General features: G+C 42.8%; 1 protein-coding gene across 1 annotated transcript in view; it reads left to right on the forward strand.

Moving 5' to 3' along the window:
- Nucleotides 1-23,428, forward strand: part of TBC1D22B (TBC1 domain family member 22B) — a 73,547-nt gene that overhangs the window by 42,207 nt on the left and 7,912 nt on the right. Inside the window, exons 9-12 of the mRNA XM_004379418.2 lie at nucleotides 7,269-7,375; nucleotides 7,869-7,944; nucleotides 10,255-10,382; nucleotides 10,683-10,778. Of these exons, the coding sequence (XP_004379475.1) occupies nucleotides 7,269-7,375; nucleotides 7,869-7,944; nucleotides 10,255-10,382; nucleotides 10,683-10,778 (407 nt within the window). The remainder of the gene's footprint in view (nucleotides 1-7,268; nucleotides 7,376-7,868; nucleotides 7,945-10,254; nucleotides 10,383-10,682; nucleotides 10,779-23,428) is intronic.

Genomic DNA, 23,428 nt, shown 5'->3' on the forward strand with positions numbered 1-23,428 from the left:
TGTCTGGGTAGATATGAGGCCAAAGATGAAACTAGACAAACTTCCAGCGTAATAGTGAGTTTTCACTGTTGTCCCAAGAGGATATTCCTTTTTTGTTCTTGTTTTTAATTTTACCGTGGTAAAATATATATAACAAAAAATTTACCATTTTACCTATTTTTAAGTGTACAATTTCAGTGACATTAATTACATTCACCATGTTGTACAACCATCACCACTATTCATTTCCAAAAGCTTTTCATCACCCCAAACAGAATCTCAGTACCCCATAAGCAGTAACTCCCCGTTCCTCCCCTTTCCCAGCTCCTGGTAGCCACTAATAAGCTTTTGTCTCGTGCATTTGCCTGTTCTAGATATTTCATGTAAGTGAGATCATACAATATTTATCCTTTTGTGCCTGACTTATTTCATTCAACATAATGTTTTCAAGGTTCATCCATGTTGTAGCATGTGTCAGAACTTTTTTTTTTATGGTTGAATAATATTCCATTGTATGTATGCACTACATTTTGTTTATATATCCATTTACTGTTGATGGACACTTGGCTATTGTGAATAATGCCGCAGTAAACATTGTACAAGTATCTGTTGAATCCCTGCTTTCAGGTCTTTGAGGTATATACCTAGGAGTGGAATTACTGGGCCATATGGTAATTCTAGCTTTAACTTTTTGATAAACGGCCAAACTGTTTTTCACAGCGATTCTCCATTTTACATTCCCACCCTTTTTTGCTTTTTTTAATGTAAACTTTATATTGAAGTATAGCATGCATTTAGAAAAGTGCATATATCATACATGCATGGCTCAATGAATTTCCCCAAAGTGAACACACCTGTAGAAGCAGCACCCATATCAAGACATGAAACATTTCCAGCACTCCAGAAGTTCCTTTGTGTCCCCTTCCAGTCCCTACCTCTGTTCCTCCCCGCTTCCTGCCCCCCCAGCAAGGGTAACTACTTTTCCTGACTTTAACGCCTAGATTAGTTTTGCCTGTTTCTAGAGTCTGTATAAATTAACTCATGTAGTCAGGACATTCCATTTTTCATTTTAATGCTGTTGGTTTGGAGAGAATTGGAGAGTGGGATTGATGCTGAGTTCCTTAGTTCCCACCCTATCTGGGACTCTAACCCTTTCCTCAAGATACCCTCTGGCCCCATCTTCATAGATGAAGCAGCCTCGTATCTGATAGACAGTTGAAGGATATTTGAGGCTCTTCCCAGCAACAGACATCTAAGTGGAGACAGCTCAACCAGAGTGCTGAGCTAAGCTGCTTCCTGCTGACACTTGAGAGCAGTGTGTGCATTCGGTGGGGTGTCCAGTGCTAGTTGTCCTGTCATTGTAGGAGGCAGATTCTCCAAGGGCAAGTTGTAGCTTGTCATCTCCGGGTCCGTAAGACCTAGCCTGCTCTCTCCCTGGCAGTGAACAGGGTAGCTCTCTTTTTCTCTCTCTCATCTGACCCAGGAAGAAGTAAGAACTTGCAACAGAGCAGAATTTGAGGTAGCCAACATGTTCCAGATGTTTGAGTCTAGATGAGGAGCTGCTGTGTGGTTGACATGGGCATTGGGTGCCCTGGACTCCCTGGAGCCTGTTCATATCCACCATCCCTTGGTGACGTGCTGCTTGTCTCTGTGGGTGGCCTTTGGGCAGGACCTAGAATAGTAAGTGTGCTGGGCCTTCCCCTCCCATTGCTCCCATAACCTGAATACTCATATAATTTGGGTTCATATAATCTGGGGTCCTACAGCCAGTGCCAAGAGGCTGAGTTATCCAGCAGCCACTAATGTTTACTAAATAAAAGTAAAAGTAACACAGGAACCTGAGGGAAATCAGTGGTATGTTGGTTTTTTAAATTTTAACCAGGGTATCATTGTACATAGTACACTCAGGCCACCCCCCCCCCCCCCGCCAGCTGAGTAGTATACAGCCAGAGTTTTTTATAATTCCAGGCTAATGTTTACCTTTTAGTTACTCCACTGATTGACAGGGACAGTGTCAGAAAGGGCTCTATGGTCAGCTGCTTCTCTGCATCTTCAAAACAGCACGTCTTCTCTGACATGGTCTGAAACATGGTCTTCGTGGAACAAAACCGCCTGCCTGTGGCCTCTTCTCTGCAGCAACCTCCGAATAAGTCTTTCTGCTGACCTTCTCCCTGGAGCGGCAGCAGTCTCTTCTCAGAGACCAGCTCTCCTCACTGTCATTTGTTTGTCAGGCAGATTGACTTTCCCGGCTGAGCTGAGTGGCCTTTCCACCCTCTAAAGGTTTGTGGTGGTGGTATTGCCTAGGCTGCTCCCACTAAGTACTTGCCTGAAAACGCCAGATAAATAACACCCAACGATGTGTTTATATAGGACTTTGAGCCGCTTAAACATTATTATACACAGGTGATCAAATGAATTTCTTAATGCTTTTCTTAAAACTATGTTTTTCTGGATGAAATGTTTAAATCCCGTTTTATGAAGTTCTTCAGACATATGGCCAAAAAGATTTATTTAAGACATGAATCAGGTAAGCTGGAGACTTTGGAAAATAGAAACACTGTCCGTAGTCTGATGCCTTGAATCTTCTCCTTCCTGCCATTCAGGCTGAATCCCTCTGACCAAACAGACCATAAAACCTAGAAATTGCCCTGGGGTCACAGATGGTTCCTGGGAAACTCTTAGAGCAGTGAATGGACAAGTTACTCTCATCTGTTTAAGCAAAGCCAGTCTTGCCAAAGCTGTTGGTGAGTTTTTGAGGCACATATTAAGCTGATTCAGGACCACAACTCAGAGGTTTCAGACAGGACCCGCCACTCAAGTACATTTTATCAGCTAATAAATGAGCATGTTCTTGTCAAGCCCAGAGTGGGCAATTTGATTTTTTGTTTTTTTTTTTAATTGTGCTTTAAATGAATTAATTTTTATAAAAAGCTTTGGTTGTCCTCTTGTTGGATGCTTTGCCTCTTAAAAGAGCCATAAAATATCCCTTAAAATCCCATTGCCTCCCGCCTGAGTTCTGGCTGCCACATGCTCTGTAATGACAACTAAAGACTCGGCCCTCATTGGAGGCTGTGCTGCTGGCCTGGTTTTCTGTTCCAGCTTCAATTATGTGTTGAATTTCCTCAAGTGGGGCATCTAATGATCCTTCTGAACAGATTGTTTGTGCCGAATGAAGCCCTTCAGAGGGCATTTGGTCTCCGCTTCCTCTGCTGCTCTTTGCTGGTGCCTTAGCTAACAGTTTTTAACTGAATGTGTGAATTTCTTCCTCCCAGCAGGCAGAAAAATAGAACTAAACCCTCCCTCCTACTCTCTGAAATGCTGGTGAACCATTTCACTGTCTATGAAAGCAAAGGGCCAATGAACAGACCAGGTTTTAGGGTAGAACGTAGGGAAATAACGGCCCCTAACTTAAGGGCCCAAAATAGGGTTCAGCATCTGTCTGTTGGTCTCTTTGCTCCCTGAACAGCTGAAGATTTGGAACTGATAGTCACTGTGAGTAGCATCTTTATCAATGGCTCCTGTTGCTAGTCAGATTTTCTGCTTTCTAGAAGATCTCCACACATTACAGACAAATTTTCCTCTTCAAGACCAAAAGGTGGAAGTGGGAAGCTTTGATAATTAACTTATTTTTAAGGTACATTTTGGGATGGTAGTTAGGGATTGGTTGTCATTTGGGATGATTTTAGAATTAGGTTTGGCTGCAAATAACAGCGATCCAAATTAACAGTGGCTTAAACAAGAGTTTATTAGTGTATAACAACAATAATAATGATGATAGGCAACATTTACATTGTGTTTATTTTGTGCCACGCACTGCTGTTAGCACCTTTCATATATTAACTCACGTAATCCTCACAGTATCCTATGACCTTAGTACTGATATTGCCACCTTAAACAGATGAGGAATTGAGGCACAGAAGGTAAAGTCATTTGCCCAAAGTCGCATAACTAGTGAGACAGAGCTAGGACATGAGCTGTGCAGTCTGGCTCCAGGGCCTGTGCTCTTAACTGCATGCCTTTCAGTATGACAAAAACACACACACACAGATTGCCAGGGCTGATACGGCAGCTGTGCTCCACATTGTTCTCAGGGACGCTCTGGCTCTTTTTACGTTTTTGCTTTGCCGTCCGTGGTTTCCATTCCCAGTTGCATTCCTGCTGCAGTGTTCTGGAATCACAGAATGCCCAAGTTGGAAAACACTCTTCAAATTAATTATGGAGGTCTGGATCTTCATTTGCAAATCGTGTGTAATCAGAGGAGTCCTTGAGCCTTCCTTGTACATTTCACTTATTTTCCTACAACCCTATTCTCATAAAGGGGGAGCTGCTACCTAGGATGAGTTAGTGTGAGCTGCCATGCTTACTGATAAAGACACAACACTCTTCCTTGTACACTGTTTTGCACTGCTGGTTGGACTGAGTGAAGGCTGCTGATGTTGGTCCTGGCGTGCAGCCTAATGAGACTAGTCGAGGTAGGTCCTCATGAACCTGTGACTCAGAGCAGTTCTTGCATAGTGTTGAAGGGGAGAGTTCCTTGTGGCATTGCTTGTGGTAGTGGGAGTTGGAGGTGACCTGGGTATCCATCCCTGGGGGAATGGATATGTGACCTGTAGTAGAGGCACACCGTAAAGCAATGGGCTAGAGGCATGACAGCAGCATGGAAGGGTCTCAGGAATATAATATGAAGCACAAAGAAAAAGGAAAATTCTGAGCTGGGTCTTATAGCACAGTATCATTAGCTGAATTGGAGCCCTTGGTGGTGCAGTGGTTAAGAGCTCAGCTCCTAATCAAGAGGTCATAGTTCAAATCTACCAGCCACTCCTTAGAAACCGTATAGGGCGGTTCTGCTGTGTCCTATAAGATCGCTATGAGTTGGAATCAACTCAATGGCAATGGGTTATTAGCTGAATTAATAATACATGTATGGCCACCTGAAAACACTATATAATAAATGTTTAAGTTAGGAAAAAGGGAAATGATATTTCTTAGAAGGTCTTTTATGTGATTTCTCAAATGACCTTTATAGATTATATAAATTCTTAGTCTCTGCAAGGTTGGTATTGTTTTACAAAATCTTCTATTCTTTTTTGGTTGTAAAAGACAGACATAGTCAATTATGGCTCTTTTTTTTTTTTTCCAAAGTAGTGTGTATTTTTTCTGATTATAAAAATTATGCTTATTATAGAAATTTTAAAAAGCCTAGTAAAGCTTAAAGAAAATAAAAATCCTTCATCCCCACCACCTAGCGATAAGCAATGTAAACCTATCTTGCCTGTGTGCTTATATAAATATACATAAATATTGTAGGTACAATAGTTATGATTATACCATAAATAATTATGTACCTTGCTTTTTTCCCCTTAATGCCTACTGTCGTCAAAGCCTTACACATATTAACCAAGACTATACTTTTAGCTGGACTTTTAGGTTGTTCCCGGGGTCATAACTTTTCTGACAAAGCACCCTACCCTCCCCAAAAGGGTTTTTTTTTTTTTTTTTTTTTTTTAGATTTACAACCCTTGGTGTCCATAAAAAATGGCTTCTTAAACAGGATGACCATCCAGGTTGCCGGTTGTCTCCAGGAGATTTGGTTATAGGTCTTTGTAATAATTCTCATAAATGGAAGGGCTGGATTCAGAATATGTTTTATGAGATGCCTCCGTCTCCCTGCAGCACAAGGGACTGCAGTGAACACCTTGTGTTCAAAATAGGGCTTGTAGGTCTAAGGAGAAAAGCTGCCTTTGGTGCAGAACTCAGGGGCCTGAACGTTTTCATATGTGGCCTCTGACAGGTGTACAGTGGCCTTGGGTTGGGGTAGCCTGTCTTGTCGGGCGAGGAGAGCCTTTCTTAGTATATCCTCTTTTCTGTGGCAGGAAGGAATAACAAGGGAAGAACTTCTCACTCTTGTCACTTAGTCTGGGGTTTCCATGAGAAGTTAATAGATAGTCCTCTTTAAAAGAGGTTCCATGGCTGACCGAGTTTGGAATGTGCTGGGTAAACAGAGTCAAGTAGATTTATTTATTTAATGCAGAATTTTATACAACTTTTCAGACACTTTGTACCCTATGATCTTTTGTGAATCTCCATGATGGGGTTATATTATGCAGCATTTCTCAACCACTCTTGTCCATGGAACCTCCTTTTTTCTTGAGTATCTTGTCTTAGTTTATCTAGTGCTAGTGTAACAGAAATACCACAACTGGATGGCTTTAACAAAGAGAAATTTATTCTCTCACAGTCAGGAGGTTAGAAGTCCGAATTCAGGATGCTAGCTTCAGGGGAAGGCTTTCTCTCCTTTAGCTCTGGGGGAAGGTCCTTGTCATCAACCTTCCCCTGGTCGAGTAGGTCTCAGCGAAGGGACCCCAGGTCCAAAGGACGCATTATGCTCCGGGTGCTTCTTTCTTGGTGGTATGAGGTCCCAATGTCTCTCTGCTCACATCTGTCTTTTATATTTCAAAAGAGATTGACTTAAGACAAAAACTGATCTTGTGGATTGAGTCCTGTCTCATTAACATAACTGCTTCTAATCCTGCCTCATTAACATCATAGAGGCAGATTTACAATGCATGGGAAAATCACATCAGATGACAAAATGGTGGACAGTCAAATAATGCTGGGACTCATAGCCTAGCCAAGTTGACACATTTTTGGGGGACACAGTTCAATTCATAACAGTATCCTGTAGGGTTGATATTCTGTAGAACCCATCTTAGGAACTGCCAACTTTGTGGCATAAATTCCTAGAAGCATCCACAGGTTTGGGTCTTCTTCCTTTGTTTCCACATCTTCACTTCTGATGGTGAGGCAGTGAGTCTGCCTTGTCAGAATTTGGGAATTCCTTCTTTAAAATGAACCACAGGAGGTATCTGATCCAGCTCTTCTCACTACATATAGCAAGCAGTGCTAGACAGCTCACTGAACTTCTGAAATCAAAAGATTTTTCCAGACCATCTCCAGGGAGCTAAGTATAGGTCATTGAACATGAGGCCTGAATTATCTTTTTCTAAAATTGAATGAAGAGATGCAGAGGAAGGGAAAGAGATGTTGCATCCAACAGATTGATGTGAGAGTGGCCTATTCAGTGTTGTAATGAAATCCTCACGAAATTCCCTGGGACACAGCTGCCCGCCCGATGAGGGGAGAAGAGGGGGAGGCCATCGTTCCTTGGCATCAGGTTAGCCTGGTTCTCCCCTGGCCTTTAAGGACTCCATTGAAGACACTAGACTCTATCTTTCTCTCTCCATTTTTTAGATAAGACCTCTGGACTTTCTTCACCTTTTGTTTTACAGAAGAGGATGTGGAGAACTTTGATGTGACCAACTTGTCTCAGGACATGCTGCGAAGCATTGAAGCTGACAGCTTTTGGTGCATGAGCAAGCTGCTAGATGGAATCCAGGTGAGCTGGTTCCGCCGTTGTGGGGATGTCTGGGTCCAGGGCCTCCCTGCAGGCCTTTGGCTTCCTTAGTACTCTTCTGCATCAGACAGGGCCACACACATAACATGGCTCCTCCTCTTCCTTTTTGGTCTATCCATCTCTGTCTCTTTCACTGTCTTTACAACTTTCACAAGGCAACGGTCTAGTGTCCCCTGGCATCTAAGGAAATCTCCATATTGCCCTGGCTTTGATGTCATCACAGTATATCCCTCCTTTCTGCTATGCACTCTGAGCCACATAGATTTACCTCCACAATGTGGAGCACTGTTAGGCTTTCCCCCACACTCCAACGTTCCTGTAGATTACTACTTTGTTCCCCAGAACACTGTCATTGGCCATTGGCACCAGCTTTGGAAATGCAGCTTGTGCTTTTATACGTGTTTCAGCGAACTTGAGGGCTGGAAGCACAACTGTCTGGAGCCCCTGCTAACCCTGGCTCTGTCCTCATCTGCAGGATAACTACACCTTCGCACAACCGGGGATCCAGAAGAAGGTCAAGGCTCTGGAAGAGCTTGTCAGTCGAATTGATGGTAGGTTCAGAGGAAGAGGAAGAAGGATTTTCTAGCAATAGCACAGTACGATTCCGACATGAACCAGTTAATACTAGTGGGTCCTCTTCTAAGCCTCCCTCTTACTCATGACCCTTTCCAGTTTACTTACTGCTGTTGGCAGTACCATCACCCTTGCACATCTCAACAGGAAGGTGAGATGAGAACTCTGCTGTTATCTCGAATTCTTCTTTCCCTTTAGTTTTTTATCTCCAAGTTCTATCAGTTCTCCTTCAGTACCTCTCCTCAAATTCACCCAACTTCTCTATTTTCCTAGCCACAGCTCTGGTCCAGCCATTCCTAGATTTCTGTGACTTCCTCCTTGAACTCATCTCCCCCATACTCTTTGCTCTTCCAAACCCTCTATCACACAACTGCTGGGCTCATCTTTCTAAAGCCTGTCTAGTCATGTCCCTCTCTGTTCTGAAACCTTCTGTGTCTTGGTTGCTTTTACCATCAAGTCTGTAGTCTGACCTCATTCTTCATGTGGTGATGTAACTCAGGACTCCTGGGCTTCACCTAGACAGGGCCCTAAAGTCTAGCTGATTCTCCAGCAGGACTTTTCACAGCTCCCTATGACCTGTTTGGGATGGGGGGATTGAGATGTGGCTCTTCCTGAAGCAGAATGTCTTTAAGGAACAGGAGCCATTGCAGTAATTCCTTGGCTCTAGCCTGGAATCATGGAATGTTAGAACTAAAAGAGAACTGGGGAAGCCTTACTGTTGACTGATGAAAAACCTGAGGTCCAAGGAGAGAAGTCAGAGTTAAGGTTCCTGAAGAACACATAGAACCTAATAGCGAGCTTTTCTGTTAAGTGATATCTCTAGCACCAGTTCACTTGTAGCAGCTTCTTTATGACTCTACCAGTTACCACATCAACTAATCAACTTTGGTTCCTGGTTTTCCCAGTCATGGATCTTCTGTTCCATCCACTCATGCTTTTCGTTTTCCCGTACAGAAGTTGCATGTTTTTCTCTGTCCTTTCCCAGGTTCTCTTTTCATGAAAACCTTTCCTGATTTGTCCCACTTACTCCAGCTTCCTTTTATGACTAAGGATTTCAATTTCCCCAGCTTATTTGCTTACTCACAGTTGCTTTGTATATGTTGTACATGTGATGTTTTCTCCTCTGTGTCTTATCACCCTGACCCAGCTGTCACCGCCCCCACCGATTGTTCCCACACCCGCCCCATGGGGCCTACATCCAGGTCTCTTGAGTCCCTCACTCAAGCCTGGTACAGGACGTGCTACCTTTGGCAGGGCTTCTAAGCTGCTCACAGAGACCAACCATCAGTTGGGTTCCAGAGAGCAGAGGCTGTGGTTTCTGCCACTTTCTGCCTTATCGTTGTTTTTTATGCCTTTACAAAGGCCTGATAAATAAAGGCTTAGTACTTTAGGATTGTGGATTTTTAAATGTATGTGTCTTTATTGTTTTTTTTGAATTACAGAAGTATAACACTCATTACAAAAGTTTAAGCAATTCAGAAAAGACACAAAAATCACCAAGTAAAAATCCTCCCTCTTCCTCAAATCCTACTCCCCAGAAATAACCACTGTTTATAGTTCTTCTTCCAAAAATTTTATTAAGTGTTTACCATGTGCCAGGTGTTGTTATAACCACGTTACTTGTATTTTCTTTTTATTCTCCCCAGGCCCCTGCGGGATGAATGGTTGTCCTCATTTTATAGATTAGGAAGCTGAGGAGGATAGTTTCTGCTTCTTAGGGAGAAGCCCTTTCTGGTGAATCACGGAGTGCATCAGCAGAGGGGGCTGTCCTTGCGTGGGGTTAGTGAGCCTCTTCCACTGGCAATGTTTAAGTACCTGCTGGCTGACCATCTGTCAGGGAAGCTGCAGAGGAATTCCTCACCAGTGGGCAGATGGCCAAGGTGCCCTCCAAGGTGTTTTTCTATTCTGGTTCTTTCTCTGATGAGTAATAAGGTCAAGCAGCCAGATGAGCCTTATGTCCCTGCTTAATGGCCAAAATAGTCCTGCGAAGGAAGAGAGGCACCTAGAACATCCCTATGGGATGTTGAAATGGTTCTAGTATTTGCTGAACTGAGCTAAAGGCTGTGTGTATGTTTACCGTACAGTGTTGCTGTGAGATGTTGGACTCAAACAAAAAGGACTGTCAGATACCTGTTTGCCCCTCTGTGTCGGCTTCCCCAGGGGGAGGGGCTGATAAGAAGCAGAAACTGCCAATATTTAGCTCCTGTGAATCTTTCAGGGTCTGGTAAATTTTTCAGGGTCTGATTCCCTAGCTTGTATCCTGGGACCAATGGCACTTCCTGTTTCAGAGCAGGTACATAATCACTTCAGGAGGTACGAGGTGGAATACCTACAGTTTGCCTTTCGTTGGATGAACAATCTGCTTATGCGGGAGCTTCCCCTTCGCTGCACCATCCGCCTGTGGGACACGTACCAGGTACAAAGAGATCCCCCACTCTCTCTGCACCATGCTGACCTTGAGGTGCCCGGCGCCCTGCCCTGGTGTGGGGTATAGCTGTAAGAAGTCCCCCCACCCCACTTCCTTCTTTCTTCTCTGCCTCCCTTAGCATCATGGGAAGGGCCTCTGCTGAAGGCTTTTCTGGCCCGTTTGCCCAGCCATGAAAGGGGTGTTGTGCTGCTTTCCAACCTTCTAGGAGGATTGGAATGAGAGGACCAGAGCCAGCTCCTTGTCAGGGCTTGGAGAAGCAACTGTTGTTTTTTTTTTTTTCCTTCCCAGTCTGAACCAGAAGGGTTCTCCCACTTCCATCTCTATGTGTGTGCAGCCTTCTTGATCAAGTGGAGGAAAGAGATCTTGGATGAGGAGGACTTTCAGGTGAGTGGCTAGGAGCTCAGCCTGGGCTGAGAATGAGCGTCAAAGTGGGAATGAGCCCATTAGTGGGGCTGTACACAGAAGGGCCCAGAGCAGGTACCTGGCTGGGAATAGGAAAGGAGAAAGGGTGCTCTGAAGAGGTTGTCCCTCCCAGCTGGCAAGAAGCCATTGGGCCCAGAGTTGTAGCAGTATGAAAAGGGCCTTGGTGCCAGAAAGACTGCAGGGCAGCTGGGCAGGACTAGAACTTTTGTTCATTCATTAACAAGTATTCATGGACTGCCTGCCACATGCTAGGCACTGTTGAAGTCATAGGATATGTCAGGAAATGAAGCAGAAAGATATCTGTGTTCTCATAGAGCCTACATTCTAGTTGGCAGGAGATACACAATACACAAAAGCATTATAGGTAAGTAAATTAAAAAGAATGTTAGAACGTGATAAGAGGTGTACAAAATGAAAAAGTAGGAAAGGGTAAAGGGCTTATTCGGTGGTAGGGAAGGAACAGGTTGCAATTTCAAATGAGGTAGTCAGGGTAGGCTCACGGAGAAGGTGATCTTGAAGAAAAGCTTGAAGAAGGTGAGGGACCCAGCTAGGTAGTCGTCAGGGGGAAGAGTGTCTGGGCAGAGGGACAGCCAATGCCAAGACCTTAAGGCAGCCGTGTGCCTTGGCTGTGCAAGGAACCATAATGGAGGCCAATGTGGTCTGGAGCAGAGCAATCCAAGGGAAGAGTAGGAAGAGGTGAGATCAGAAGTCACAAGGGCCTCAGACGACCACCAACTCTGTAGCCACTGTAAGAACTTTGGCTTTTACACCAAATGAAAGGGGAGACATGAGAGGGTCTTGAGCAGAGGAGTGATGTGATCTGACTTATATTTTAAAAGGATCACTCTGGCTTCTCTGTAGATGTGTGTTGTGGTTAAGGGTGGAAGCAAGGAGACCACCTAGGAGGCTACTGTAGTCCTCCAGGTGAGAGAGGAGAGGCTTAGACCAGAGTGGTAGCAGTGGAAGTGTGAAAAGTTGTCAGATTTTGAATATATTTTAAAAGTAGAGCCATCAGGGCTTCCTGACAAATTGAGTGTAAAGAATGATGGAAAGGGATGAGTCAGGATGACTCTACAGTTTATAGAGAAGGCTGTAGGAGGATCAGGTTCACAGGGAAGATCAGGATCCAGTTTGGGGCAAGTTGAGTTTGAAATACCATTAGGCATCCAAATGGAGGTATAGAGTAGACAAATCTTGAGTCTGGAGTTCAAAAGAGAGATGTCTGGGCTGGACATATCAATCTAGAAGCCTTTGGCCAGATGGACGGAACCGAGGAGGCAGAGATGGACTGATCAGTGAAGGTGCTGTGTCCTGGAAGCCCTGAGTGGGGACGCTTCAAGGAGTCCCCATGAAGGAGACTTAAGAAGGACATATGTTAGGTGTGAATGCCTGTCACCACTCCAGGAGGCCCCAAACTAGGGGAAATGAACACTGAAGAGAGAGATTGCCAGACCCTGCAATCTGCAGAGAGAAAGGCCAGAAGGTTGTTTGTGGTCATTATCTCTAGGGAGAGGAGGGAGCTTTTATTCTTCTGATTTGTACGTTTCTGAAGTGTTTGAGGGTTGGTAGTGGTTGTTGCTGTTTAAGGGACATATGTTTCTTTTTAAAAAGCAGGGAAAAAAGCAAGAGAAGATTGAATGTTTTTCTAAGTTCCAACTAATAACGTAGGTGTTCTCAAGAGTGGCAGCATCTCCATGTGATTTACGAGCAGTCCTGCTCTGTAATTGGTGTTAGGTGGTTATAGAATAGAGGCCTATTCAGTAGAAAGATGGAAAGACAGGCTCCAGCTTGCCCATGTAAGGGCTTTGGAAGAAAAAGGAAAGCGTGGATGAGTTGACTTCACGAATAGGTGCTAGTTATCGTGCGAGGCTGCGGGCCGCTGATTGAGAGCCATGGCTTCTGGCAGCAAGCAGCGTATGTGACATCCCAGGATAAATAAGGACCAGGGACTGGGATGGCCATGTGCCGGGCAGAGCTATCAATTTTGATAATGTGGTTGAGGTGGAGCAGGATCTTGAGAGCATGAAGCCTAATTTAGTTACCATGAGCCAGGTCCAGAGAGCCTCGTCATATGTGATAAAATGTCTTCCCAGATTAGCTCAGGAAGGTGGAGGTGATTCCTGGAATGGCTCTTAGCAATTCACAGTACTGACAGATTAGAGGACACTCTGATTTTACTGTGTTAGACTGAGAGGTCTTCTTCGTTACTGGTTAGCACATTAGATTAGCTGATGGATTTGAGGTCTTTCTGCAATAACCTAGAGAAGAACATTGGGATTGTTGTCTGCTGCTGTGTTTAAAACCCGTTGCTATCGAGTCGATTCTGACTCATAGCGACCCTACAGGACAAAACAGAACTGCCTCATAGGGGTTCCAGGGAGCAGCTGATGGGTTTGAACTGCCGACCTTTTGGTTAGCAGCCAAGCTCTTAATCACTACGCCACCAGGGTTCTGCTGCTGTGTTTACACCTCAGTTAATCCTACTCATGGAAGAGTCTCACTTCTTTTCTTTAAACAAAATAGAATGGGCAATTAGACCAAATACCTGCAAAGTTGCTCCTATAATTCTGTGAACAATAAAAGAAACACTGTGCCTGGCTGTGTTGGGATAGACAGGGTCCTTGAGGAGACAGAAGCTCAGTCCAGGGGTAATGGACAAGGCCCCAAGAGCATCGTGTCAAATAGTGAGATATTGGACATGATTTCTGCAGCGAAGGAAGGCACGTTCATCCTAACAGCTAAAGGGCTGTTTGCAACTGAATCCCTGCAAAGGCAGCTCTGTAAATGAATACAGGGATCCTGGAAAACCAGATAGGTGCAGCGGGGGAAAGGCTAAAAGCTACAGTAAGTAGCTCGAAGAAAAACTTAGTGAAGTAGCTGCAGAAAGAAAAGTGGGTGTTGTGGCAGTTTCATCAGACCAGCCATTTGTCACCCTTAAAGAGTAGGGAAGAAGAGCCAGGTGTAAGGGGAGCCAGTTGAGGGGATATTAGCCACCCTCCTACTAAAGTTGGGCATTATGCAGAATAGTAGAGTGGTTAAGCCACAGTCTCTGGAGCTGCATTGCCTGGGGTCCAATCCCAGTTCTGCCACTCTAGTCTTGTGACCTTGAGCAAGTCAGTTGGCCGTCTGTGTCTCAGTTTTCTTATCAGTCAAATGGGGATAACAGTGCCTACCTTCTAAGGCTATTATGAGGATTAAACAAATTAATACATGTGAGCAGCTAGAAGAGTATACTTATTAGCACATAGCTCTCAAAACAGTGAACTTATTATGATTATTATTATTACTACCTGCAGTGTACTCCCCAGTCTGGGAAGCAGTAAAAGTGAAGTCAGAGCTTTAGGAACCCAAGTCTCTAATTAAGTATATTTTAACCTATCTGAATAAACCATGCTAGGCTAACCCTAGGTAAAACTCCTGAGTTGGGTGAATAAGCTGGGCTGAAAGGAGGCATCAGAGTACACAGGGGCAAAGGGCGGTACTCTAGCTGTAGCGAAAGCCCCCAGAATGAAGGGCACCTGCTTCTCCCTGGCCAAGCAGCTGTCTGTGGTCACTGCCTGGGAGAGGGGACCAAGAACTGACATGAAGGATCACGTTATGAGGTTGTCTTCCTGAGACCTTAGCAAAGGACCTCAGGCATGTCTGTGGCAGAATGGCTGGCTCCTTCTGAGGCCCGTGGATGGCTTGAAATGAGAGCTTTCCACAGAACTGGGCCAAAGCTCTTTCATGATAGAGGGGCCCTCAGCAGTTCTGTCCCTTAGTCTGAGCTGGTATGACAATAATAATGATGATGATAATGTTAGATTGAATCATATGAAATAATTGTTTTTGTAGGTCAAAATGGTTGAATACTGGCAATTTCATAAGGTTCAACTGAATAACAGCTACTTCTTAGCACTTTTAATATGCCAGGTACTATTCTAAATGTTTATCTGTGTTAATTCATTTAATCCTTGCAACAATCCTATGAGGTAGGTTGTGATTAGTAGCCCCATTTTACAGATGGGGAAACTGAGTCACAGAACTTAAGTAACTAGGTGTCTTAGGCTGGGTTCTCTAGAGGAGCAAAACCAGTGAAGTGTTTATATGTATAGAGAGAGAGATTTCAAGGAAATGGCTCACGTAGTTGTGGAGGCTGGCAAGTCCCAAATCCATGGGTCAGACATCAGGCTGCTGGCTCACATCCCAAGAACCAGAGGTCAGAGGATGACGAGTCGGATGCAGGATCCAGAGAGTCCTGGTTAGATCAAGATTTGGCCACTAAAATATTCAAAAGTGTCATAATAACTTTGAAATAAGATTGTAGGAAAGCATTCAGCTGATGATGTTCAAGAGCAGGCAAAACTGAAGGTGATGGAAGTCAGGTCAGTGAGGGTTGGTATTGACTGGGGAGGAACATGAGCTTGGGACACAGGAAGTGTTCTCTGTCTTGATCTACGTAGTGGTTACATGGATGGTTACATATGTAAAAACTCATTCAACTGACTCCCTGTGTTAAAAGAACACGAGCTATGTCAAATTGTGGGTACTCAGAAAAACACAACCGAAATTTGTAGAGAAGAGAGTTAAATAACCCACAGGGAGCCTGAAAACTATTTGACGACTAAGTGAAATAAGTCAGACACAAAAGGACAAATATTGTATGATTCCACTTATATGAAATATCTAGAATAGGCAAATGCATAGAGACTAAAGTAGATTAGTGGTCCCTGGGGGCTCAGGGGAGGAGGCAATGAGGAGTTATTGCTAAAAATAAGTAATTTAAATAAATAATATTCATTTATTTATTATTTTTAAACTATTTGATTAGAACATAACGTATCTAGAAAATTATGTCCCAGGTTAGAGAGAACAGGCATCTAAGCAAGTGCCTGGTCGCCCTACAATCTAAAAAGTCACCTCAGGAAAAGCAGCATCTGTGAGAGAGCTCAGAAGAACATGGGAGCCCACAAAGATGTCGAGGCAGGTGCCAACAAGGCCTTCTATGGCTCAGAACTGATTTTGAGAAGCACCATGCAAGGGACTCCAAAGTCTAATAGTCAGTGTTCCTTTAAGTACATAAAAAGGGAAATGGCAAGGGAGACCATGGAATCAGCTGAAGCCTCTAAACTCAAACCAAGTATCAGGTGCTCTCAGAGAATTCTTTGCTTCTGTCTTTACAGGAGAAAACCTTGGAGAGATTCCCACTCTGAAGGTGCCTTTTGTAGGAGACAGGTCAAAGTTATTAAATGAAACAGTGCTAAGCCTGTGGGATGTTCAAGGCCTAAATACCAAACTAAATGTAAATAAATCCCTTGAACCAGATGGCATCCACCCACCACTTCTGCAGGAACTCCAGAGTGGAATTGTGGAATGTTGCCCAAATGCAAGCTCTGTCTTTACAGATGGTTGGTGAATTGCCAGTTTGAATCCTGCTCATAAGAAGGGTTCAGAGGGAACCTGGGCACTAAAGCCCTTCTACCCAAAGCAAGCTGGTCTGATAAAAGGCACAGTTTCTACACGTAAACAAAAGCAAGCTGTTGAAGGTAGCCCTGCACAGTTTTCTCTGAGGGGAAAGCTTGCCTAATACACTAAACAAACCAAAAACCCACTGTATGTAGGAAGAGTTTGTGTCCCAGGTCAGAGACTACAGGCACCTAAGCAAGTGCCTGGTCACCCTACAGTCTCCGACTCATAGTGACCCTGTAGGACAGGGTAGAACTGCGCCATAGGGTTTTCAAGGCTGTAAATCTTTATGTAAGCAGATTGCCACGTCTTTTCTCCTGCAGAACAGCTGGTGAGTTCAAACAGCTGACTTTTCAGTTAGCAGCCGAGTGCTTAACCATTGTGCCACCAGGGCTTCTGCCTAATGCACTAGGGTCCTTTTCAGCAGGGGAAACCAATGAATACAAGTTTAATTTTCAAACAGTTTATATCAAAGGACATGTTTGTTTTATTTTGTTGTTTTTATTGTGGAAAATATGTATGTACCAAAACATTTGCCATTTCAGTATTCTTCACGTACAGTTTAGTGACACTAACTTATGTTCATCATGTTGGTCAACCATTACCCATATCTGTTTCCAAGCTTTTCCATCACCCTTAACAGAAGCAAGGACATGTTTTTGAAAAGTTATATTGGGACCCGGGGAAGTGTTTTGCTGCATCACTGATTCTCAAAACAAGAGGTTTTTTTTTAAGTACTTATTTGACTAGGAAAATATTTTTACCTGCTGAACACACTTTACATTTGCAAAGAATGTTCCAATAGTACAAAGTGATTCTACCCACAGTATCTTATTTAATAGTGTATATTTTATATGGCCATCTAAGTTCTTTTGCTGTTAAGTATTACACACCCTGTCTTTGATTGTATTTGGCCCATATTGCCAAGTAAAATTAATAAATTTTTCAAGATTTCCTTCAAACAGCCTTTTCTATGGTTTCTTCTTCTCTATCCACTCCCCACCCCCCCGCCCTTGTACTTTATGCCCCACTTTTTTCCTTACTTGAGAGCTGGCAGTATATAGTATAGTAGTTACAAGTACAAACTCTTGAGCCAGAATATCTGGATTCAAATCCCAGTCTAATGCTACTCTGTGACCTTGGACGTGTTCTTTAACCTCTGCCTCAATTTCTACATCTGTAAAATGAAGGTAATAATACCTTCCTCACAGAGTTGATGTGAGGTTAAATGTGTTAATACAGAGTATTCATAAAGCATTTAGAGCCCTACCTGGTGTGTAGTAAGTGCTCAATAAATGATAGCTGCCACTATAATTACTATTATCCTTGATGTAATCTTTCTTCCTCCTCAGTTCTTCCATTTTTTGTATATTCTGTAATGGGTTTTCCCTGTACCTTTCCCTTATCGAAGTCTCTTATTACCTACTATCCCTTCTCCTTTGTTACCCACCCCCACCCCCCGCATGCACAAACCTATTGCCATCAAGTCGATTCCAACTCATAGCAACCCTATAGGCCAGAGTAGAACTGTCTCATAGGGTTTCCAAAGAGCAGCTGGTGGATTTGAATTACTGACTTTTTGCTTAGCAGCTGAGCTCTAACCACTGCGCCACCAGGGCTCCCCTGACGTGCACACACTGCTCAAATTCTCTGTTAAATTCCATTTTCCTTTGGGATTTGTGGATTCTCAGCAAGTACATGGACCAGGCCCTTTTCTGCTTATTTCAGCCATTTCCAGCTTTTCTTCTATGAAAATCCATTGCCTCACTTCCATTAATGGGAACCATTCACTGCCTTGCCCTTAATCTCTGCAGCTTGCCCTACAAGCTGTCTTCTCCTCCCAGCTGCAGTATCTCATCTGACTGCATGTCATGCTTAATGCTCCCATGAGCTAGCTTTGTAAAAGACCTTTAGTCATCCTCTGCCCCTAAATAAAAAACACCTGATTTGTGATTAATACCTTCCTCCTCTGGCCATGATTTTGGTTTCTTCTTCACCCATATCCCAATTTATCAACTCTCTGGGCAGTTTCCCATAGTTGCAGCACTATGACGGGAGGAAGGTGTAGTTCCTAGGCATAGCCACCAGGTGACAGAGTGGTTCCTCACAGCTAAGCCTCAGTGCCCTTGGGGGAGGCATAGAGGATAACTTGGCCAGGTGTAAAATTATCTGGAGCCTTCTGGGAGGTTTCCAGTAAGGCTAGAAGAATTGGAAATTATACATAGACCCTCCATCCCGGCAAAGAATATGTTGCATTATAGAAAAATTAGAAAATAGAAAATTAAGAAAAAAAAAAAATTTCAGGTACCTGAAATATTACCATACAGAGGTAAACACCATGATCTCTTTGATATATTTCGTTCGAGAAATTTCACCATTCGCAACTACATGAATACATATTTTATATATATATATACATATAAAACTATTAATGGAATAATTTTGTACATCGTGTTTTATAACCTGCTGTTTATCACTTTGCAGAATATAGAGAATGTTTATAATGTCAGAAAGTATAGATTTACATCATTTTTCCCCATTTTTTAATTTTTTACGCATTACATGAATAATGTGTAACCCGTTGCCATCAAATCGATTCCAACACATAGCGACCCTGTAGGACAGAGTAGAACTGCCCCATAGGGTTTCCAAGGAGTGGCTGGGGGATTCAAACTGCCAGCCTTTTGGTTAGCGGCCAAGCTCTTAACCACTGCGCCACCAGGGCTCCGTATGAGTGTATGCTTATTGCTAAAAAATTATGAAAAAATTAAAATAATGAATTGGCTGTAGGGTATTCCATTTTACAGATTTACCTTAATTTGTTTAATGAAAGATCACCCTCTGTATGAAGTCTGGGGGTTTCCTTCCTTGGGATCTTGCTATTAGGCCTTCATCCCAAATATGCCTTTAATTTTTCAACAGTTTTTTTTATCGCTAATGGCGGCCCCAAACCTGGCTGCCTATCAGGTTTGCTGGAGAAGTTTTTGAAATATATGGATTGCTAGGCCCTATATCGTGTCTTCAGAATCCAAAACTCCAGGGGTGAGGACCGGGCCCTTGTATTTCTAAGAGCTCCTCCAGTCAGCTCAGCTCTGTAGCTCGGTTAGGAACCACTTGCTGTGATGACAGGCAGGACAATCACTTGAAGCCCCAAGGGTTTCGTTGCAGACCCAGGGCCCTGGAATCTTGTTGCATATGTTCTGACTGAGGCCAAGCAAGTATCATTCCTTCAGATACAGCTCCCCTTCCACAGAAGGCAGGGGAAACCTAATGATACAGGATAATTTCAGAAGAAAATAGTTGGTTCAGATGTAATGAGGTATGTCCTCAAAAAATAGGATAGCAATTTTGACCTCACTCAGCACGTTGGTTGAAAATGGAATTCTATGCTGATGAAAACAATTTATACAAAAACAGAAAGTAAGTTTTTCCAATTTAAGTTTTTACATTTTTAAATATTAATGTTACTGTGGACAACTGAGTATTAAACTGGCCTCTGAAGGGAAGTATAATGAGAATTCTTATTAGCTGTGGTGTGGATCAGAATAGGGCAAGCTACTAGAGTAAGGGCGTTAACCTGAAGTCCACATTTTTTCCCAATGTGTCACTGTCCGCACACCCCACCACCACCACCACCCCCACACAAACAAACTAGGAAAGGTATAGCCTCTTTTTGCTAGCATCCTTCTCAGGCAGTCAACTTTTATCCTAAGTTAGGCGGACATTATTTTAAGGGAGTTAACGTCTTCTGTATCTTAGACCCTTCAGCTGTCTGATGAAACCTATGATTCCTTTCTCAGAATAATGGTTTTAAAAACAAATTTGTGATAATGCAATATATGTATTTTATTATTATAGTCTATATAACAAGCTTTGAGGAAGACATAGAACTGAGGCCAACAGAGAACCAGGGGAGAACTGGCAACTGAGAAAATGAGCACAGAAATTTCAGATCAGCTAAAAAGCAGGATTTTTAACCCTAAATAACCAAAAGCAAACAAACAAACTCATTGCCATTGAGTCGATTCCAACTCATAGCAATCCTGTAGGACAGAGTAGAACTGCCCCATATAGTTTCCAAGGATTGCCTGGTGGATTCAAACTGCTGACCTTTTGGTTAACAGCTGTAGCACTTAACCACTACACAACCAGGGTTTCCTAACGCTAAATAGACAATAGATAAGTGGTAACTTTGGTGAAGGGTAAGACAGTACACAGTACTGGGGAAGCCAGCACAACTTGTCCATGGCAAGATCAGGGAAGCGTCACAGACACATCCAGACTCCCTGAGGGACCGAATTACCGGGCTGAGTGCTGGGGACCATGGTCTCGGGACATCTAGCTCAATTGGCATAACATAGTTTATAAAGAAAATGTTCTACATCCTACTTCGGTGAGTAGCATCTGGAATCTTAAAAACTTGTAAGCGGCAATATAAGATACTCCACTGGTCCCACCCCTTCTGGAGCAACTGGAGCAAGGGAGAATGAAGAAAACCAAAGACACAGGGAAAGATTAGTCCAGAGGACTAATGGACCACGTCTACCATGGCCTCCACCAGACTGAGTCCAGCACAACTAGATGGTGCCCGGTTACCACCACTGACTGCTCTAACTGGGATCACAATAGAGGGTCCCAGACAGAGCTGAAGAAAAATGTAGAACAAAATTCTAACTCACAAAAAGAGACCAGATTTACTGGTCTGACAGAGACTGGAGAAACCCTGAGAATATGGCCCTTGGACACCCTTATAGTTCAGTAATGAAGTTACTCCTGAGGTTCATCCTTCAGCCATAGATTAGACAGGCCCATAAAATAAAATGAGACTAAATGGGCACACCATCCCATGGGCAAGGACAAGAAGGCAGGAGGGGACAGGAAAGCTGGTAATGGGGAATCCAAGGTCGAGAAGGGGAGAGTGTTGACACGTCGTGGGGTTGGCATCCATTGTCACAAAACAATATGTGTATTAATTGTTTAATGAGAAATTAATTTGCTCTGTAAACCTTCATCTAAAGCACAATTTAAAAAAACTGATAAAACAGATTACAGCGGAGGGGTGGAGTGTGATGGGGAGGGAAACAGCTTTTAAAAGCAATGATAGCATCTGAGTGGGCTGAGTGAATATCAGTAACTGGTTGAGTAACTGGCCTGGTTGAGTGAATTTTAGTAACAATGGTGTGATGGGAAAGGGTGCTTACCAGGAGGGTACCGGAAAGAGAGAGGCTGCCACCATGGAAGGGGAAAGTATGGACATGTAGAGAAGCAAGTAGCTCCATTCCTTTCTGATTATGTTCTTCCTATGGATTCTCCACCATTTTGACTTTTAAGCCTTTGCATTCTATTCTCAGGCTTCAAGTCTAAGGGAAAGGGATTATAATTAACAAAGTTTGTTTAATGAGATTATTCAGTGCTAGTGGAAATCTAGGGAAATGGTCATTGTTCTGGAATGCATTTTCTGGATGAGTGTTAAGTACCTTTGAAATGTTTGTGCCCTTGGACACTGTAATCTCATTTCTAGGAATTTAGCCCAAGGAAATAGTAATCCAAAATATGGCATTATGTACAAGGATGTTCATTAGAGTTTTATTACGGTGAAAAACTGGAAATAATTAAATGCTCAACAACAGGAGAATGTAGAATAAATTATGGTACATCTACATTATGGAAAACTCTTTGGCCATTGAAAATGTCTACAAGGAGTTTTTAATATTAGAGGAGATGCTTACTATAAATGCTGAATAGGTTTCAAAATTATACAGGAGGAATGATTTCAACTATATAAAATGTGCAGAGAAAGGTCGGGAAGGAAATATGCCAAAATGTTTAAAAGTGACTTCCTCTTGATTATGAAATTATGGGTAATTAATTTTCTGCTTTTTCTTTTTACTAAACAGAATTTCCACAGTGTGTCTTAATTCAAAAAAAAATTATTCTGCTACACAAGTAATATACAAAGACCTTACTGTAAAAATTAAAACCAGAAGTACCCCAAAGATCCAGAAGTATACTGAGAAAAAAGTCAAAGTCTCCCCTCTCCAAAGGTAGCCACTGTCAGCAGTTTACCACCTACCCTTTCAAAATATTTACAGACATATATGCACATACAAATATAGTGTTGTGTGTTCTCTTTTACCTAAATGAGATCTTACTATAAGTATTTTTCTGCAGCTTGCTTTTTTCTTAAAAATGTCTTCGCTATCTTTCCGTGTTAGTACGTGTAGACCTACTTCATTCTTTGTAAGTGCTGCTTTGTATTTTTTATTTTATTTGTTTTGTTGTTATTGTTGAGAATATACACAGCAAAACATATACCAACTCAACAGTTTTCTACATGTACAATTCAGTGACATTGATTACATTCTTCGAGTTGTGCAACCATTCTCACTCTGCTTTTCTGAGTTGTTCCTCCTCCATTAACATAAACTCACTGCCCCCTAAGGTTTCTGTCTAATCTTTCAGGTTGCTGTTGTCAATTTGATCCCATATAGATAGTTCTTAAGAGCATAATGCTCAAGGCAGACATTTTTTACTAGTTAAGCTAAACTGTTGTTTGGTTTTAAGAAGACTTCAGGCATTGATTACATTCTTCAAGTTGTGCAACCATTCTCACTCTCCTTTTCTGAGTTGTTCCTCCTCCATTAACATAAACTCACTGCCCCCTAAGGTTTCTATCTAATCTTTCAGGTTGCTGTTGTCAATTTGATCCCATATAGATAGTTCTTAAGAGCATAATGCTCAAGGCAGACATTTTTTACTAGTTAAGCTAAACTGTTGTTTGGTTTTAAGAAGACTTCAGGAGATATTTTTGGTTTAAAGTTTAAAGATTTTCTCAAGGCAGTAGTTTCAAGAGTTCATCTATCCTGCATGGCTCCAGAAAGTCTGGAGTCCATGGGAATTTGGAAATTCTCCTCTGCATTTTCTCCCCTTTTGATCAGGATTCCTCTGTAGAATCCTTGATCAAAATTTTCAGTAATGGTAGCCAGGCACTATCTAGTTCTTCTGGTCTCATGGCAAAGGAGGCAGTTGTTCGTGGAGGCAATTAGCCACACATTCCAGATCTTCCTGCTATTCCTTACTCTCCTTCTTCCTCTGTTGCTCCAGGTGAATAGAGAGCAATTGTGCCTTGGATGGCCGCCTGCAAGCTTTTGAGATCCTACCTTGTC

This window comes from Trichechus manatus, unplaced genomic scaffold, assembly GCF_000243295.1.
Source record: "Trichechus manatus latirostris isolate Lorelei unplaced genomic scaffold, TriManLat1.0 scaffold00065, whole genome shotgun sequence".
Lineage (NCBI taxonomy): Eukaryota > Metazoa > Chordata > Mammalia > Sirenia > Trichechidae > Trichechus > Trichechus manatus.